At 53.5% G+C, this 20090-nt stretch overlaps 1 protein-coding gene across 2 annotated transcripts in view; it reads right to left on the bottom strand.

Moving 5' to 3' along the window:
- PLA2G6 (phospholipase A2 group VI) overlaps nucleotides 1-17669 on the bottom strand; it is a 59193-nt gene extending 41524 nt beyond the window's left edge. Inside the window, exons 1-3 of one of the 2 annotated variants that reach the window (XM_044915332.1) lie at nucleotides 17633-17641; nucleotides 7754-7788; nucleotides 7401-7654 (exon numbers count right to left, since the gene is read on the bottom strand). In XM_044915332.1, the coding sequence (XP_044771267.1) occupies nucleotides 7401-7609 (209 nt within the window). In that variant the 5' untranslated portion in view covers nucleotides 7610-7654; nucleotides 7754-7788; nucleotides 17633-17641. Of the gene's footprint in view, nucleotides 1-7400; nucleotides 7789-17632 lie in introns of both variants that reach the window. The other variant, XM_044915333.1, reaches the window with a different exon arrangement.
- Between the last annotated feature and the right edge of the window lie 2421 nt (nucleotides 17670-20090).

The following is a 20090-nucleotide window of genomic DNA, read 5'->3' as shown; positions in this document are numbered from 1 at the left end:
CCTTTTGACGTGGGTGCTGGTTAGAGGTATTTGTGATACGTCATTGAGCTGTGGGCACTTTTCCCTGTGAGGCGTATTTCCCTATTTTTAACTAGTTTAGAGAGAGAACAGGAGGAGGGAATTGGGGACAGCTGAATAGAGACATGCCTGGGGAGGAAAGTGGAGTCAAGAATGCATTTTTTTTTTTTTAAAGAGAGAAAACAGCACATTTGTATAGCAGTAGAAAATACCTAGTCAAGAGGGGGAAGTCGCAGAGGAGAAAGGAAGGAATTGCTGAACTGATATCCTGCAGTAGATGAGGGGATGTTGACCCTGATGGGGACTGGCCTCTACAATGACAACAGGGAAGGCGCAGTATGTGGGTGCAGGTGTGGGCAGCCGGGGTGCGGGCACTCACCAGCTGCAGGTAAGCACGAAGGGGAGGGCAGGAGGGGAGGGACAGGGTGAGGCCAGGGCTGCCAAAGGGCAGGGCTCACTTGAAGTGGGAGCAAGCAGCACGGAGGGGAGCCCCGCCAGCCATGGTGGAGCCATGGTGGTGTTGGGGTTTTGACAAGCAAAGATGACAAAGAGAGAAGTAAGAAAGCAGAGAGGGTCTGCAAGGGTGTAATCATCATGACAGGCCACGAGTTTCTGCAGGGCAAGAACTGAAGTCCATGAAAGGGACGGGGACTATGGCAGGGGGATGGCTGGGTCCATGTCTGCAGGGGGCAGGGAACTTGGCATTCAGAGGACGAAGGAGAAGGAGCTGGAAAGACAGGAGGCAGAGGGCGGAAAGTGGGGCACTCGACACTTGCATTTGTGGAACAGCTCTTGTTACTGGTGATGACAAGGTCCAGGGAATAGCTGTGTGGTCTGGGAGAGGTCTGGCCCCAAGAGCCGTGGGTGTGAGGAGGGGCACCCTGTGAATTTCAGTCACCGAATCAAGACAGGTAGTGATGGAGAGAGGAAGCTCCAGGCCAGGGGCGCACCGCCCCGAGGGTGTGGGGGAAACCCCAGGACAGGCTGACATGAATTTCAAGGCTAGGGAGCAAGGGGCTGTCCCACCTCCAGGCCCAGTGCGCGAAAGACCAGGAGAGAAATCTCTCGAGGCCCTCAGGGGAGAGCCAGGTTTTGGTTAGAGCCATGGGTGAAAGAAACATTCACAGAAAATGTTGAGGACCTGGAGGACTCATAAGACTGTCTTTTCCCTCTCTTCTAGAACCCAAGACCCCAGACAAAATCCACCTGGCATTAGCACTGGGGAGCCTTTGCCTTGGCTGGGAATGGCCTGTGAATGAGCCTTAGGGGGTCTGTGAACTTCAGGAAATTGCATGCAAATGTGTGTCTGTGTATTTGGGGGGTGTAGAGGTCCCTTGGGACTTTCAACGAGGCCAAGAAATGGCCTCGAAAAATGGCCAAGAACCATTAGGCTAGAGTGGTATCTAACTCTCCAGTTTCAGAGCTAAGCACCAGCCCTCCCACACAGGTCCTCTGAAGGGCTCCTCCTCCATCCCTGTCCCTCTGTGCCTTTGCCAGAGCCATGCGCCTCTCCCTGCCCAGCCCTCTCTCCAGGTGAAATCTGCCTCCCCCTTATAGGTCCATCTCTCACCCAACTCCCCCCAGAGGCCTTTTCCAACCCCTCCTACCAAACACACATCTACCCCCAGTGGACATGGGGTCTCTTACCCACTCACCAAATACTCAGCGTGCACCTGCTGAGTGCCTAGCACTACGATGGGCATTAGGAGAAACGACTCAGACCCAGATGCTGTCCCTCAGGAGCTCTGCGGTCTAGTGGGGAGACAGAAGTGCAGACACAGGCTGATCTAAGGCAAGAGGGGCTGACAGAAGTAAGGACCGTGCTGAGGGAGAAGAGAACGGGCAAGGACCAGCTCCCAGAGCAGGCAGCAGGTAACGGTGAGGACAAAGAACAAAGTCTAAAAAGGTGAGGTCTGTTTAGGGAACCCGAGAGCTTTATTTGGTTTGCATTCTAACATTTATCCCCCTGCACGCTGCATACGGACCTATGTTTTCCAACTACTGCCTGAGCTCCTGGAGGACGGAGCTGCGGTATTCACCTCTGCCGGGAGGGGATGGGCTGCGGGCTGGATAAATCAGGAAGGAGCAAGCACGGAGTATGTGGCCGGGTCACAGGCCCCTCAGCTTGTCTGAGAGGCCGACCGGTAGTTCCATTTCTGAGGGCCTCAAATATCAGTCCCCTTTCAAGAAGCAAAGATCACATGTCGCACACGCTTTTTTTTTTTTAAGATTTTATTTATTTATTTATTTGAGAGAGAGAGAGGAACACGAGCAGAGGGGAGGGGCAGAGGGAAAGGAAGAAGCAGTCTCCCCGCTGAGCTGGGACTTGATCCCAGGACTCTGGGACCATGACCTGAGCTGAATCAGCCGCCCAACAGACTGAGCCACCCAGGCGTCCCTGCTCTGATCGTTCTTTCTAGGATTCCTGGAAAGTGCAGCCCTGTTTCTGCTGAGATACCAGTGAAGAGCTGGCAGGTTACATCAAATATCACATGTCACCAGCAAATGTCAGCAGTAAATGATTAATTCGTAGCAGGAACTTAAGTACAGGTGTTATCATAATGTCCACACAACGCCACCAGTGACCACCCCGGGGCTCACAGAGAGGAGCCAGGGGCTCTGGGCCATATGTGAGGCCGGGGGCGGGGGGGGGGAGCCTGGGGTTGAGCCCGGGTGAGCTGAGTCCTGTCCAGAGCCACACTGCAAAGTGGCCCTAGTGGAAGAGAAGGAAGAGGTGGGTTCTGGAGCCAGAATGCTGGGCCTGAGCCCCAGCTCCATGGCTGACCAGCGAGGTGAGGTGGGCAAGTTACTGAAATCCTTTGAGGGGTGTCTCCTCCTTTGTAGGATGGGGTCAGTAATACCCCCACTTCCGGGGGCTGTTTGTGAGCCTCACACGCAGTAGGATGCTGTTATTGTTGATGTCACCCTTGTTGGTAATGGCAGCGTCAGATCTCTCCTCCCAGTACGGATACTGGAGGTAAGGGGTCACAGGCCCTTAGGTAATAAAAGCTGAGGATTCAGAAGATCCTGATGCCTTCCCCCATCCTGAAGCAATACAGCTGCATGCAGCCCAGGGACATGTCTACCTGGGGCCTGAGGCTGGAAGCAACACTTCAACATCTCCCTTGAACCACAGTTCTGGACCCTGGCGCAGTTCAGAGCCCTCCAGGCAAGTAAAGCAGGAGGAGACCTTTAAAAGACAGAACCTCAGGGGCGCCTGGGTGGCTCAGTCGGTTGAGCGGCTGATTCAGTTCATGATCTCAGGGTCCTGGGATCGAGCCCCGTGTGGCATAGGGCTCCCCGCTCAGCAGGGAGTCTGCTCAAGGATTCTCCCTCTCCCTCTGCCCCTCCCCCCCCACTATTTCTCTAATAAATAAATAAATCTTTAAAAAAAAGGGGGGGGGTTGGGCGCCTGGGTGGCTCAGTTGGTTAAGCAACTGCCTTCGGCTCAGGTCATGATCCTGGAGTCCCGGGATCGAGTCCCGCATCGGGCTCCCTGCTCCTTGGGAGCCTGCTTCTCCCTCTGCCCTCTTCCCTCTCGTGCTCTCTGTCTCTCATTCTCTCTCTCTCAAATAAATAAATAAAATCTTTAAAAAAAAAGGGGGGGGGTGGCGCCTTGGTGGCTCAGTCAGTTAAGTGTCTGCCTTGGGCTCAGGTCATGATCCTGGGGTCCTGGGATCAAGTCCCACATCAGCTCCCTGCTCAGTGGGGCGTCTGCTTCTCCTTCTCCCTCTCTCCCAGCTCATGCTCACTCATTTGCTCACTCTCACTCTCTCTAATAAATAAAATCTTTAAGAAAAGGGTGGGGGGCACCTGGGTGGCTCAGTCAGTGAAGTGTCTGCCTTTGGCTCGGGTCATGATCCCAGGGTCCTGGAATTGAGCCCCACATCAGGCTCCCTGCTTAGCGGGGAGCCTGCTTCTCCCTCTCCCTCTGCCCGCCACTTCCCCTGCTTGTGCTTTCTCTATCAAATAAGTAAATAAAACCTTAAAAAAACAAAAACACAGAACCACAGCGGCCTGAGGAAGAAGTCTAGTAAACCATACCTTCCTTCTAGAAACTGCAAAGGGCTGGGAGCAGTGGGGAGACCCCAGGATTGCTGCCCTTAGGAGAAGCCCAGGGCCCTGGCCCTTACTCCGAGGTCACACCCCAGGCCTTGGCATTGCCATTTCTGCAGCTCTTCATAACCTCCCCTCCTGCTTCCCAGCCCACCCCCTCGACTGCCCTGAATCCAATAGTCCCCAGTCCCAACAGAGGACACGGCGCACAGTGGTCCTCCACAAATACTGCTGAAGCTTCAAGAATATCACATGCATCGCACAAACCTACGTGTGCCAGGCTCCTTGCTGGGTGCTGGGGGTTGTACTGGGGCGAACAAGACAGACACAGCCACTACCCTCGTGGGGTTCGTGGCCTACCAGGAAGACGGTCTACCGAGCGCGGGGATGGAGTGCTATGGGACACGCAGCATGAGCACCTACTCTAGCCAGAAGGGCGAGCAGAAGTAAGGCAGGCAAAGAAGGGGGGAATGTTCTAGGCTGACGACCTAAGAGTCTAGGCGAAGGCCAGGAGCACAGGGGGCAACAGCTGAGACCAGAGGGAGAAGCAAGGCCTGATCACACTGGCCCTTTCAAGCCAAGCTAAGCAGCTGATATGTTAAGGAAAAAGGGACTTCTTGAGAGTGAAGCAGGGGAATGAGTGATCGGATTTGTCTTCTGGAAAGATCACTCTGACAGTAGCTTGGAAGAGGATGGGAGGAGAGCAACCAGACCACAGGCAGAGCAACAGGCTGGGAGGCAGAGTGAAGCTGGAGTCTGTGTATACAACGACCACAGCCTGGAAAGAGAGCCAGCAGCAAAATGGAGAATAAGAGAAGCCTGGATTCGGGACTGGCACGTGGCTGCAATGCAGGCTACACTTCCCAGTCTCCCTTGCAACTAGTTGTGGCCATGTGACCAAGTTCCGGTCAATGGGATTCAGGTGGAAGGCATGTGTGCCACTTCTGAGAAGCCCCTGGAAAGGAGGAGAGTGCCCTTGTTCACCCTGCCCTTCTACCTTTCTGCTGACTGGAAAGGTGGCTGTGATGGCTGGATCTGGCATGGCCATCTGGGACCATGTGGTAGCCTAGAGAATGAAGGCCACACTTGGTGGAGCAACAAGACAGCAAGAGCCTGGACCCCTGGGGACTAGGGGCCCCTGGGGACCACTATCTGCTGTGGCTGTCATTCAAGCCAAAGTTAAACATAATTGATGGAGAAGCAGCAGCAAACTCAAGATATGCTTGGCAGGGGAGCGTGACAGAACTCAGTAATGACCCAGAATCGGGGGGGGCGGGGAGAGCCCAAGGGATCAAGGATCACTCCTGGGCTTCTGGGCTGCACAACCGCGTACAGGGATGGTGATGCCATCTACTGAAATGGAAATGCTTGGGCAGGAGCAGGTTAGAAGAAGAGACAAGAGTCCAGAGCCAAGTGAGGGATGTCAGGAATTCCGAGAGGGGATATATGCTTGGCTTGAAACCTCACCCAATGCTCCCTATTCTGTCCAAACACATGGAAACATGCAGTGGCACAGAAAAGAGAAATGGCTTAGGAGCCAGAAGACACAGATTCTGTTTCTTCGCTGCTTCCTGCGCAACCTTGAATGACTCACTTATCTTCCTGAGCCTCAGTTTTCTTATCTGTAAAATGGGATACTGCCTTCCTTGTTTACCTCAATGGGTCACTGAGGATGTGCTAATATACCATATGTGAAAATACTATAAAGTGCCCCCCATTAAGGGTAATAAATAAACATGTAGTTAATAAACTGCTGGCAAAGAGTTTAACCCCCTGGGATGGAAGTCTGCCCACAGTGGGGCTCGAGCTTTCTGGGACAGATCTGGAGTCTTGTCAAGGGACATTTACAGCTGACAGGACTTGGTGATGGCAGGGGTGGTGGAGCCCCCAGGGCGGCATCTGGAAAGTAAGGCTGAGTGGTCGTCCGAAGACTGGACCCACCGCCCTGCTCGGCTGTGCATTCCATCAGCGGCCCTCAGCTGCGGGCCTGTGGAGGGGTTCCGGAGCCGCAGGTGGAAGCCTGCCCTGTCCTGACCCAGGCCAGCAGGATGGCCATCAGTTCAGACATCTGCGCCCAGAGTGTGGACTAGCTCTGCCACGTTAAAACTGGTGTCCAGACTGGCTGCTGAGCTGTGTTCTTTGCCCAACCGCCTGCTGTGGGGGCCTCTGCCTCAGTTTCCCTGTGGAACCAGACCTGAATTCTCCTGATTGGCCAGCCTCCTCTGCTCTCCTCCTGTTGCCTGGACCCTGACTCCCAGCTTGCCACTTTCTGAGACTCCTGTTGCCGTGCCTCCTCAATCAGAATGCTTGCCAAAGCTCTGCACACACCAGGGATCCGGCCCAGGGCCATCAGCCTATGGGCGCCCCCTCACCTCCCACCCATGCCTCTGCATGTCTAGAACGACCTTATCCACTCTCCTCTGCCAGACACATTCCTACTCATTCTAGGCTCAGAGGAGCTCACCAGGAAGGGATCACCTCCTTGTGTCCCCACTGACCACTTCTACCCACAGCTCTCCTCACACGGTTGGTACAATGCCTGCCTGGCATGTGGCCTCCACCCAAGACTGCACATACGGGCGCGGAGCATGTCTTGTCATTTCACAGTGCCAGCTAGGCCTGGCCCAGGGCCTGGGACTCCCGAGCCACTGCAGATGCCCAGTGCCCAGTGAAGGGAAGGATGGCGGGATGGCCAGATGGATGAACGAATGGAAAAAGGCCCATCAGCACTAGCCCAGCTCAGGGCCAGTCTGCCAAGCTCCTCTGGACCCTGCATTTTGGATGCCTGGCCACTCCTCTCCCCTTATGCCAACCAGCCCTGCAGCTGGCTCAGCTCCCTCAGCCCTGTCCTGGCTTCCTACCCTTTCCTTGTAGCTCCCATGGGAGACCCCACATGCCCTGAAAAGTGACCGCTGTCCACCCCTTGTACTCTCCTGAACAACCACCCCTTATACTCTCCTGAACAAACCGTGATCATCCCCTACAAGGCAGTCATGCCTTTAAAGACCCAGGGCTACAGGTGAACCCTGGACTTTACCTGATTTGACCCTTCTCAGCTTTCCTGTCCTTCCTCCTTCCCTCCAACCGCATGGGTGCCAGCCTGGAGGCAGGGAAAAGCCCCGCCTTCTAACCTCACACCCCTGCTGCGGGGACCCTGATGGGCCAGAAGGTGTAGGAGGGCCCTAGGAGATCCCTCTCCCCACCCTCTCCCACCCTTCTGCAGAGCCCTCAGATGTTAGGCCCAAAGAAGCTGCTTTTTGGCCAAGGGACCACCAGTCTGAGGATTCAAAGGAGAGAAGTATGTGTGGCAGTTGACCATCACCCACCGGAATCCACTCTGTGAGTTCCTGGGGTTGACCAGGATGCAGTCCCAGGTGCGATTGGGAATGTTCTGGAACAGAATCAGCTGCCCTTCCTCCCGAACCCGGCCATTCGAGGTGTAGTCTGCCACAGCCACCTCCTTCACCCGGAACGGGTTTGAGAACAAGTTGCTGACGCTACTGAGGGTATTGACCAGGCGGCCGAAAAACTGCATCTTCTGCGGGGCAGGTGGGGAGGCCCCGCCGCCTGCCCCCTCAGTCTGGAAGAAAACGGGGTCTCTGGTCAGCTGGGCTCGGTCTCCCATGCCCACCTCACCAGTACAGCAATTTCCCGCACAGGCTCCCAGATGGCACCCCACCAGAGCTGGTCCTCTGATTCCGGGCCAGGAGGGACCTGGAAAGGGGGGGGAGAGAAAGAGAGAGGCACTGAGTCAGGGGTAAGAAGGCCTGATGGGAAGTCACAGAGCGGCCACCATGCCCAGGGGACCAGAACCATCCCGCTTCCTGGCCAGTTTCCCCACCAGAGCCTCAGTTTCCTCATCTGCAGTGTGGACCCTATTGCTCAAGGAGACGGAAGACAGGAACGCGTGTCACAGATGATCCTGTCCTGTCCAAAGGGATGGGTTCTCACTATACGAAGTCCAGCGCTCAGAAAGCTTGGCGTGAGTCATTTCAATTCTACGACTAAAACCAGGGTCCTGTCTTGACCAGATACAGCCGGGGGACCGGGATCGGCCCACACTCCACCGGGTGCAGGGGGACCGTGGGCACTGGTCTCCCAATTGTCGGCGCCTGCTCTCAGAAAACACGAAACCAAGTGCCTCGGAAATGAACGTGAACGTAAAGACTCAGCAACAGTGAGCATGTGTGTGGATGGAAACGTTATGTTGCAGACTCAAAGGGTCCCAGTTTCTGCTGTGGAAACTGTCCCTAGTTTGGATGACAGAATTAGATGTCGCATATTTTCCTAGGTTCTCAGAAAGCGTACTGCATTCCTAAGGCAGTGCCACCAAAGCCGGGTGACATTTAGCTAGAGGCCACCCTCTGGCTCTGTGCCAGGAAGTCACCCACCAAAAGTGCAGCTCAGACACCGAGGACAGAGCACGGCAGTGTGGGTACCCCAGAGAATGGACATGTCCGTGGACACCGGTCACACTCTGGCCCAGCTGTTGAGGAGAGGATGGAGCTTAGGGATAAAAGGAAGAACAAGAAGCCTCAAAGAACCACCGATAGAGAGGAAGGGCCAGTAATGATAATTATACCAGGAGACTGAGCTCTTGCTGAGCACTTACTAGGCAGCCAGCCCTGAGCTAAGCACTTTACGCGACTGTCCCCTTTCGGTCTCTGCAAAGGCAGAGGGCTGAAGCAAAACTGTACTCCCATCCTCACCAGCTGTGTGTCCCTGGGCAAGTCACTTAACCCTTCTGTGTCTCAGTTTCCTTATCTGTAACACGAGAACCACAACAGTGCCCAATAACAGAACGTGGCAGATAGTAAATGCTCCATAGGCATGAGTCCTCTTCACTTCCATCGCCCTCCCTTTGATGCATAAGGAAACAAAGACCGTGACTGCAGAGCTTTGGAAGCACCCTGAAGCTGTGTAATGTCCTTCCTCTTATGATCAGTAGTAAGATGTGGTGTGAGCAAACTATAAGCCTGTGTCCCTTCAAAATGAGGACAATGCTTGGGGCACCTGAGTGGCTCAGTCAGTTGAGCGTTTGACTCTTGATTTCAGCTCAGGTCATGATCTCAGGGTTGTGAGATCGAACCCTGCATCAGGCTCCACATTCAGTGTGGTGTCTGCTTGGGATTCTCTCTCTCCCTCTGCTCCTCTCCCCATTCTCACTCTCATTCTCTTGCTCTCTCTAAAATAAATTTTTAAAAAATGAGGACAAGCTCCCCTCTTACGTGCTGTGAGGATTAAATGAGAATGTTCTTAAGAATGTTTAGACCAGGGGGCACCTGGATGGCTCAGCCGGTTAAGCGTCTGCCTTTGGCTCAGGTCATGAGCCCAGGGTGCTGGGATCGAGCCCCACATTGGGCTCCCTGCTCTGCGGGAAGCCTGCTTCTCCCTCTCCCACTCCCCCTGCTTGTGTTCCCTCTCTCGCTGTGTCTCTGTCAAATAAATAAAATCTTTAAAAAAAAAAAAGCTGTGATTGAGGAACTCAGGAAGCACATGGTGGTATAACAGACTCTGGGGCATCAAGTCCACGGTGCTCCCTGTGCTGGTTGTGGGCTGCGAGCTCGGCCTGCAAGGCCCCTGCCTCCCCGTGCAGCTTCTTCCCCTTGGTCCCACCCTGTCATGCATGATTGCAGAAAGCAATGCTGCCTCGCACCTCCTTCCCTCTCCATGTTGACTTGTCTGATACGTCCTTCCTCTCCTTCATCCTCCTGCCAGACGTACACTTAATCACACTAATCACACTGAACACTCATGTGCCTCTCTGTGCTCTGGTCCTGGTCCAAGAACTTTACATATACTAATCTTTCATCTGGACCACCACCCTGGGGCGCCTGGGTGGCTCAGTCGGTTAGGTGCCTGCCTCTTGATTTCGGCTCAGGTCATGATCTCAGCGTGGAGTCTGCTTGAGATTCTCTCTCCCTCTCTCTCTGCCCCTCCCCCTGCTTGCATGCTCTCTCTCTCAAATAAAATCTTTTAAAAAAATCTGCACCACCACCCTACGAAATTGTCACCATTATTATCCTGATTTTACATATGAGAAAATAAAAAAACAGAGAGGTAAAGTAATGGGCCCTACGTCACACAGCTAGTAGGTGAAGGAGCAAGAATTAGAGCCAGACAGCTGGTTCTAGATCGTCGGAGCTTTTTAAGGGCAGGTACTCAGTCTTTTCCCCTCTGTACACTCACCCCCCGCACAGGCTTGGCCCCCAGAAAGTCTGTTAAAACATAATTTAGCTGAGTGAAAATTATGCCACAAAAAATAAGGGTGACAGAAAAATACCAAAATACTATGAGGCTATTGGGTTTATGGGCCATTTTGTTTTCTTTTTCCTGTTTATCAAATGGTATGGAAAATGCTTCTTTTTTTAAATGATTCTATTTGTTAAAGAAAGTAAGAGTGTAGGCTGAGCCCCTGGGGCCCAGGGCTGGGGAGGTAGGGGCCCGGGGGTCAGGCCCAGCTTAGAAAAGCAGCACAGAGGCTTCCCAGAGAGCAGGCAGGAGGCACCGGGAGAGGCGAGGTGCTCCCAGGCACCTCCTGGGGGGCGTCAGGAGCACTAGCACCCATGAATCCACTTGGGGTTTAGGGGAGAATCACGGCGGGGATCCAGCTGGACGGAAGGAAGTCATCCCGCCCCAGGGGAGAGGCACCTTCCTCAGGGTCCCCGGGGCTGGCGGTTTAGGGCTGCCTCCCACACCTGGACGGCAGCCTGGCCACCGAAAGGACGGGCCTGGCTCCCTCCCAGCCTTCCAGGGTGGGCGTGAGGGTGAAATGACACAACGGAGGGAAAGTGTCCAGGATGCTGGCCGACTGTGGGCACACAAACAGTGGCCATTGTTATCACAAGGTGGAAGAAAGGAAATGAACCCCCCTGGGCCACATCCTGGAACAACCATAACAGACCAGCCCGGAAAGCGGCAAGTGAGAAGTAGACAGAGCGCATGCTTCTGCTTCCTTCTCGGCCGCTGTGCTCTTCCTCCCATCCCAGCCCTGACCTCAGAGCCCAGGTTCTTTCCAGCACAGCTGCAGGGGGGTGGGGTGGGGAGGGGAGTGCGCAGCTGGGGAGCGGCCCCCTCCCTCCCGGCTTCCTCCCCCTCTCGCTTCTCACAGCCCCTTGCCCTTGACCTCCCCCACAGGGTCAACATTTGCTTTTACCTGCTGACAACTGTTCTCTAGGGCTCCTCACCTGGGCTTGCTCCCTGCTCACAGGTGACGCAGGGGACACCAAGGTCACATGACAGGGGCTGTCCGCTCCTGGGCACTGCAGGCTTGGAGCAGCTCTCAGATGCCACAAGCAGGAAAGCAAAGAGCTTTTGCGGTGAGGGGGACGCTGACAATTCTGCCTCTCCTGCAGCTTCCAGGTGTCGATTGTGTCTGCCCTACGGGGAGGCCAGAGATTTCTGGCCTGTTCTCCTTACTTTTCCTCACCTGTCCCCTGTCAAAGGCCCCCGCCTGCCTGCTTGATTCCTTCAGGGAAGGCTTAGGAGGCTGCTGCTGGAGAAGGCAACCCTAGAGGAGAGGAGCTGTAAGGCAGGAAGGACAGGCATTAATGTCCCCATTTCAGAGATGAAGTAATGGAGGCCCAGAGAGGCCTCAGACTGTGGGTGTTGGAAGGGCAAGTTAAAGTGAGATGTGTTGATGGCCACCAAAAAAATAAACAAAAAAAGCAGCAGTACTGGGGTCAGAGGGAGATGGGAACAGACAGGTGGCATCTTTGGTGAGCTCCCCAGAAGTGGCCGGTTAGGTTCATAAAACGAGTAGTCACAGGGGGACCCAAACCCAGTCCCTGTCCCCTTGCGGGGAAGAGTCGGGAAAGGATGGGTGCACAAGGTGACTCTTGAGCTGAACTTTGCAGTGGGGACCCGGGCAAGAGGCCTCCCCACAGATGGAGCGAAAGAGACCGTAAGGGAGGGCACGGGGACAGGAGCCTGCGTGACCTGGCCGGGAATGAGCATTTTCCTCGGGCTTGGGCAGCACACAGGGAGTTATGGGCACTGCCGTGGTCCAAACGAATACTGGTCACCACGGACCCATCCTGCCGGCATCCGCTTTAGAGTCATGCTCAGAGCCAGCCTGCGACCTGGGCGCTTTATGACAAGTTTGTGGATGAGGCTAGAAGCTCAAGAAGCACAACGGGGCGGGGGGCGGGGGGTAGCGTGTGGCTGGTTACAGGGGTGGTAGGGGAGAACCCCGTCCTCAGATGTCTGCTTCCACCTCGGCCACGAATTCCCTGAAGGACCCCAGGTAGGTCTCAAGCAAGAGAGGAAGCGCAAAGCCGCCAGGCCCTGGGCCCCGTCCACCCACCTCCTAGTCTGGACTGTTATCTCTTTCAGACAAAGAGAGAGAGGCCCTGAACTGTCAAACTTTCTGGCCTGTCCTCCCTGGAATGTCCGCCCCTGACCCCCTTCGCTCCCATCTCTGCCAGAGCCTCTGCTTGTCCTTCAAGGCCCAGCGGCTCCCTATGGAGGCTCAGAGCCCCAGCTGGTCCCTCCCGCAATGCTCCCAGCTTGTGTCATACCCTTCGGGTCCACAAGCACCTTGAGGGCCAGGCCCACCATCCATCCCTACAAGCCCTCTGTGCCTACCACAGGATGCACATCGGATGCTTACACCTGCCCAGAGGCTCGCCATCACCTTCCAGGGTGAGCCCAAGCTCCGGGGCGGGGGCGGAGGGCGGAGGGCGGGGGAGAGGAAGGCAAGCATCCACATGACCTGGCCAGCCCACCTCCTGCACCCCTACTCCAGCCACGCTGCACCAGAGACCTCCCAAAACATACCACTCTCACGCCTCCATGTACCTGCTCACACTCCTGCCTAGATTGTGCTCCTGACTTTGCTGTTAGATAAATGAATAAACCCTTCCTGTCCTTCAAGAATTGGCTCACATGCTACCTCGTCTAAGAATCCTACCCTGTGCCTCCCCTCCCCTCAGCCCTGGGGGTGCCCTCACCCTTTCCAGGGTCTCCCCCAAAGGAGAATTTATCCTGTGATAATGATGGTGCATCTGTTGGTTTGGGTTGCCCCCCTCTTTATTTTTTTATCCGAGCACATACCATGCTGTTCCTGATGATAGTGGATATTTAATAAATGTTTGGTGAATGAGTGAGGACAAAGGAATAAGCCACCCTAAACCCCCAGGGCCGGCACCTCCAAGGCACCCTCCACTCCTCTCTTACTCCCTTGCGGGTGGTAACAGGCCACACACCCTATTCCCCACCCACTCCGGGCTGCCCAGCACACCACCACCTTGAAACGCTCAGAACATTTATGGGGCACTGAGCTCTGGGTCTGGAAAGTCTGGCTTTATATACCTGAAGCTCATTCAGACTCTAAGCAAGGACACTCTATGAGCCGTCTGCTTCCCTCTTGACGAAGCCTGGCCAGAGGGGCAGGACAGCTGCCCTGGAGGTGCGTGACAGGATCACATTGGCAGCCGGGCCAGGAAGCTGACCTCACATGACTGGCCTCGTGGGGGATCCTGGGAGCACACGCAGAACCGCTCGAGTTGGAAATCAGGCTTCCCGAGCCCCGGCTGCTTATGACAGGATGTCCTATGACTGGAACAATTGGCACAGGCCAGTGACCCCCTCCTGTGCAGCCGAGGTCTCCCCCATCCCCTGCCCCGGCAGGATCACCCAGGGCACCCAGCCCGGCCCGAGCACCACCGCCTTCCTTCCTTCAGCCCCCACCAGCCGCGCCTCTTGGTACATGACCGCATCACCTCTGCCCTCTCGCAAGACCACCGCACATAAAGCACAGGGTTCCCACATCTGTTAGCTCTCCTGAAGCTCACAAATGCCCATGAAGGAAGGAAGGCGCGGGTGTTATCCCTGTCTGGCACATAGGGAAACTGAGGCCCAGAGAAAGGAAGTGGGAGGTGTTGCCTGGCGGCTGGACTCATGGCTTCTTCCGACTCCTGAACTGCACTAGGCAGAGGGCCTGCAAACAGTAGGTGCTCAATTAGTGCATGAGACCTGACGGAAGTAGGGGTTAGGTCAAATGTCCTTTCCATCCCCCACCCAAGCCTCTGGGCCTCCAAAGCTGCCTCTAAAACAAAATGTTCCTTCAAATGTTCTCTCCCACCCCAGCTCATCCCAAACTCATTCCTAATGTAAGTGAGGAAGGGGAAAGGGCTTGCCCCCATCACTTTACACACGAAGCAACACTGCTACAATCATCCAGCACCCAGTGAGCACCCGGTGCCTCTCCAGGTGTCAGAGGTAATTACCACATTTAATCCTCAAAACACTCCTACGAGAAGGTGTACTTCTACTCATATTACACGCAGGAAACGGAGGCACAGAAGCTTATGTGACTTGCCAGGGTCTGAACCCAGTTAGTTAGCATCCGGAGCAGCATCTCGTCATCCTCAAACTTGCCTTCAGGAGAAAGCCTGAATGAAAAGTGGCTGAGTGGCTTGATTTTCAGCCTCTTGTCCTCCAAAAGCTAAGGCTCGCATCTAAAAAATGCACCGCCGTTCATATGAGCCAGAGTAAAACGCCCTTCAAGAAAGGAAAAGGTGTCTTTTTCATTTGCCTCGCGTAGCACGACCACTGCCAACAGCAGACTGCCCCCCCACGTGCTGCTGAAGCTCCCAAGGACAGGAGACACCGATAACTTGAAGAGATCGTTGGGCTCGTGCCTAGGTACAGGGTGGCCCATTTTATGAATCATTTTATGATTCACTCTATAAATATTTATCGAAGACCTACTCTGGGGCAGGCATTGTTCTAACTTCTGAGACTTCGCTAGTGAACTAAACAGACAAAAATCCCTGCCCTCCCAGATCTTCTACTTTAGCGAGAGCTAAATAATAAAGAAGATAAATAGGCAAAGCATATACACAGGTTTTAGATACTAGGTAGATGCTGAGAAGAAAAGGGAACCAAAGAAGGGGGATAAGAAATGCCAAGGTAGAGACTGAAATTTTAGACAGGGTGACCAGGGAAGTCCTGACCAAGAACTTAACCTTGAATAAAGACTAAAAGGAAATGAGGCCAAATTCTGTGTGGATATCTAGGTAAAGAAATGTCCAGGCAGAGGGAAGAGCAAGTGCAAAGGTCCTGGGGCTGCAGCATGCCTGATGAGTTCCAAGTACAGCAAGGACGCCAGAGAAGTCAGAGAAGTAACAGAGTGCCAGGCACACATAAGCGAGAGAAGCCATCGCAGGGCTTGGAGCAAAGCAGTGACATTAGCACATCACTGGCTGGATGAGGGGTGGAGAGAGGCTGCAAGGATAATCTCACAGCTTCAGCCAGAGCAACTGAAAGAAGAATACTGCCATTTCCTAAAGACGGGAAAGTAAGTGGGAGGGACAGACATTGGTGGAAGGTGGGGTAGGGATGAAGGGGATATATATCAGCTTAATTCTAAATACCTTTAACTTTGAAAGGCCCACATTTGAGATGTTGAGCAAGCAATTATATAAGTGAGTCTATCATTCAAGGGAAAGATCTAGACTGGATTGGAGATATAAATTGAATAGAGATGGTACTTAAAGCTATGACACTGGATGAGATCACCCGAAAAAGAAAAATGAGGATGGACTAAAAAAAAAAGAGAGAGAGAGAGAGAAGAGGCATGTCAGGCATGGACCTATGAAAATGTTCTCCGAGGAGCCACCCTCTTACAAAGTGAAGCTCTTGTAACAAGGTCTCCTCTTCACTACGGCCCCCCTCACCCCTTCCACACACACCCAGCACACGTGTGCAGACACGCACACACAGCACTTCCTCTGTCTCTCGGTGATGTCATTCTGCTGAGTGAGAAGGAAATTCTCATTGAGGATACTATCACCTACTGAGAAAGTAATCCATGGAAGGGAGAAAAAGTGACCCGGGCACCGAGACGACAGCAGTGAGCCTCACACAGCGGGCCAATCACACAGGCTGCAGGGTTTGCAGGTTGCAACTTCAGTCTCATCAACTGGTGTGACCTCAGGCAATGCATTCACCCTCTTTCTTATGTTAAATAGGATTAACATTGCTATGTCAAGGGCAATAAACAGTCCAGTGATATTTGTTAAAGAAATGAGGAATGAATGAATGGTAAAAGCAACAACATACAAAAGAGACTGACTCACCGCAGCTGATCAATAAATACTGTCAAATGCTAAATGCAGACAATGGGCCTTCTACTTGTCTTTCCCTCCTTCTTTTGTCATTTTTTTTTTTTAAGATTTTATTTATTTGCGAGAGAGAGAGAGAGAGAGAGAGAGAGAATGAGAGACAGAGAGCATGAGAGGGAGGAGGGTCAGAGGGAGAAGCAGACTCCCTGCCTAGCAGGGAGCCCGATGCAGGACTCGATCCCGGGACTCGATCCCAGGACTCCAGGATCATGACCTGAGCCGAAGGCAGTCGCTTAACCAACTGAGCCACCCAGGTGCCCCCTTCTTTTGTCATTTTATCCCTTTCCCTTTCCTGGCTGTGACGCAATAGCAAAACCATTGCTTTGTCTTCTACATTTTCTCAAATTTTCAACCTCACAGCAGCCTTACAAGGGCAGGAAATATAATCCCTGTGTCACAAAGAAACTGCAACTTGGGACCGAAAACAGCCTCCAAACTCCAGGTACATTTTAAGGCAGAGACAATAACAAAAACACTGCATTCAGCCCACGGGTGGGGCTCCTGTGTTGCCAAACCAAACCTGCCTAACATCCTGTTGGGTGCGTGAAAGGGCAGGTGAAGCAAAGACCCAGAAGCTCAGGGGAAGGGAAGGTATTTGTTTGGGGTCACATGAATAGTCCATTAAAAAAAATGGGCACAGATCCCTGAGCCTTCCTTGTCCCACACCCACGGACCTGCCCATCCCAGTGGCATGGTCAAATAGGTCACGCCTTCCAGATCACCAGCTTGCAGGCCATCTCTGGAAGCAGGAGGTGGACACAGAGTTGGTGGGTTGGGAGACGCTGGGGTGAGGAGGCTATGGGGAAGGAGGGAGCATGGTGGGGCGCAGGCAGAGATGAAATCTGGAAGCAAATGAGAGATAATAAGCAGAGAGAAGCAGGTAGATGGGAGTCAGAAAGGGGGGGGAGAGTAAAATGGACAAGAGGGGAGACACAAACGGAGAACTGCAGAAAACAGGGGATGTGGGGGGATCAGGTGGGAATACAGAGGCAGAAAAGTCGGGAGCGCTTAGAAGGGCACAGGAAGGCAATGGGACAATCAATGCGTCCCAGAGTGAAAACTGGGGGCCCTGAGAGTTGGAGGGAGACGGGGATGGGATGACCAAGGAAGTCAGTGATAGAGGGGAGACACACAAGGGAGACGGGTACTAAGGAGGGACCCAGGGCCGAAGCTGGCGTCCCTGGGGAGGTCACAAGTTCCAAATGAGACAAGAGCTGTCACAGGTGGAAGTTGGGGGCGCTGAGGGATCAAAGGGCGGAAGCTGCGGGCACTCAGAAGGTCACACAAGGGTCAATGGAGGACACGACTAACAATCGGGGAACACAAGGGAGGTCTGAAGGAGGGTGGGGGTGGCGACCACCGAATCTGGGGCGCCGAGGAGATTTGGAGAAGGGCCCCCCAGGCCCCGCCTCCCCTGCGCCGTCACTCACCTCGGCTTACTCAGCACTTCTACTTCCTTCTACTTCCGCAAACAAAGGATCCCGGCCTCACGTGACGGCCCGGCCACCGCCCTCCGCCAATCACTGAAGCCCGTCCTCCGGCCGCCGCTGGGGCCCCGCCCCCGCGCCGCGAGCGGGGGCGGTGCGAGGAAGGCGGGGGCGGAGCGCCGCCATGTTTTCTAACTGTCCAATGGAAGGGGCTCCCAGCGCCGAGGGAGGCCGGGCTTCAGGCTGGAGCCAATCCTCCGCGGCGGGGCGCGGCCACGTCTGTGCGGGGCGGAAGGTCCGCGTGCCGGCTCGTTGGCGGACATGTTGATGAGGGGCGGGAGTCCCCTCCTCCGCCTTCCACCTCCTGAAATGGTCTGGAGGCCTGGAGCCAGAACCTACTGTTAATGACGGCTCGAAAGATAAAAGTGAAACCAGCAGAGACACAGGGCGTGGCAGGGAGGAACCTGCTTTGATTTTTGCTGGGGACCCCCACATTGAGCAAATAAGAATATGGGACGCCCAGTTAAATTTGAATTTTGGCTCAACGACCAATATTTTCTTAGTTTAAATAAGAAACACTAAGTATGGTTGTGCTAAGAAAGTATTCGTTGTTATCTGGCAGGCCTACACCAACCTGATCTCAGGAAGTATCTTAGCACTTTTAGCAGAAACGTGGGCAAATGACTTGGTCTCTGCGAACTCCTCATCCTTAATAAGGATGTTGTGACCTAGAGATAAATTCATCTCTGTAGCTGCACATAGTGGGATTTCAACAAATGGTCGTTGTTATGATTAGTAATGGTGCGAAAGGCACACGGGCGAGTGGGTTGTAGGGACGGCTTTGCTTCTGCTGAGCGGATCATATCAACTAACACCCATACAGAGCTTCACCCCTTACAAAGTAGTTTGACTTCACATTCATCGTTTCTGAAGTGTAGCTGCTCTTGTCTGCACTTTACAGGTGAGGAAACTGATCCTTTAACTAAGGTTTGAATTTTGCTCAAGAGTTTGAGCTTTGAGTTGAGAGAACTGGGTGAAGACTCAAGACTTTTCACTGAAAATATTTTGCCCTCCACACCCCAAACAAGTGAAGTTAGGACGATGGTCATCAGGGAGCTTGCAAAAGGCCAGGCATTCCACCCTCTACCAAGTAATCTGACCCAAGAAAACACGTAGGTTCAGCGGGCTGAGTCCCATTCTTCAGCAAACACCCTGGAATTCACGGTGGGTCTGCAAGACAAGTTTGGCAATACAGACACACAACTGAATCTGAAATGCAGCAAAGGCTGAGGGAGGCTGGATCAACTGTAAAAAGCCCTCAAAGATCCACGAAAGAGATTTAATCTCAGGGCCTCATGAAGTTGAGTGTCCCTCCCCTAGGTATTTCTGGTGAAAACTGTGAAATGAGTGGATAAAGCAAGAGATGAGGTACAGGGCAGTATTCGGAAGCATTGAATGAGCAAGCAATGGGAAGGGAGGAGGCAAATAAGCATGATGGGATGCACTCGGTTGGCTTTCTGTTGGATTTTTGCATTGGAGCCCTTCAAGTCAAAGAGTTGCTCTTGAGGGGCTGTGCCAGAAACATCTCAGAGGGGCTTGCAGCTACAAACATCTCAGCAAAATGTCTGCTTTCTAGGAGCCCAGAATCCGGAGAGTCAGACTAGACCAAGTCCCCTCCCTCAGAGTTGGATAGAAATTTAACTAACTGGGGCGCCTGGGTGGCTCAGTCGGTTAAGTGTCTGACTCTTGGTTTTGAGTCAGGTCATGATCTCAGGGTCGTGAGATCCAGCCCCACACTGGCCCTGTGCTCAACAGGCTGGGAGTCTGCTTCAGATCCTCTCTCTACCTCTCCCTCTGCCCCTCCCCCTCCGGCACACTCAACGAGCACACGCGCTCTTTCTCTCTCAAATAAATAAATCTTAAAAAAAAAAAATTTAACTAGCTGACATGCTAATGGTGCAGCTTACACTCTTACCTTGTTGGATCCTCACCGCAGTGCTGAGAAGTAGTACTCTTGCCCCCACTTTATCGTTGAAGAAACCTACAGGTTCTGCAATGGGAAATGATCTCCTGAGTCACGTGTCAATAACAGGCAGAACCAGGGACACCTGGGTGGCTCAGTCAGTTAAGTGTCAGCCTTCAGCTCAAGGCGTGGTCCTGGGGTCCTGGGATTGAGCCCCGTGTGTCGTGTGTCAGGCTCCCTGTTTAGCAGGGATCCTGCTTCTCCTTCTTCCTCTGCCCCTCCCCCCTCTGGCACGAGCTCTCTCTAATAAGTAAATAAAATCTTTAAAAATAATAAATAAATAAATAAATAAAAGGCAGAATCAGAATCGGGACCTGCCTTGTCTTTTCTTTCCCTGCTCCATAGAAGTACTCACTATGTGCCAAGCAATGTTCTTGGTGCTGAGAAAACCACAGTGAACAAAACAGACAAAAATCCCTGCCCTCCTGGTGTTTGCAG

The sequence above is a fragment of the Neomonachus schauinslandi genome, chromosome 5 (genome assembly GCF_002201575.2).
Source record: "Neomonachus schauinslandi chromosome 5, ASM220157v2, whole genome shotgun sequence".
NCBI lineage: Eukaryota > Metazoa > Chordata > Mammalia > Carnivora > Phocidae > Neomonachus > Neomonachus schauinslandi.
Note: the sequence above shows the minus strand (reverse complement) of the source record. Positions and strands in the feature narration are given on the sequence as shown.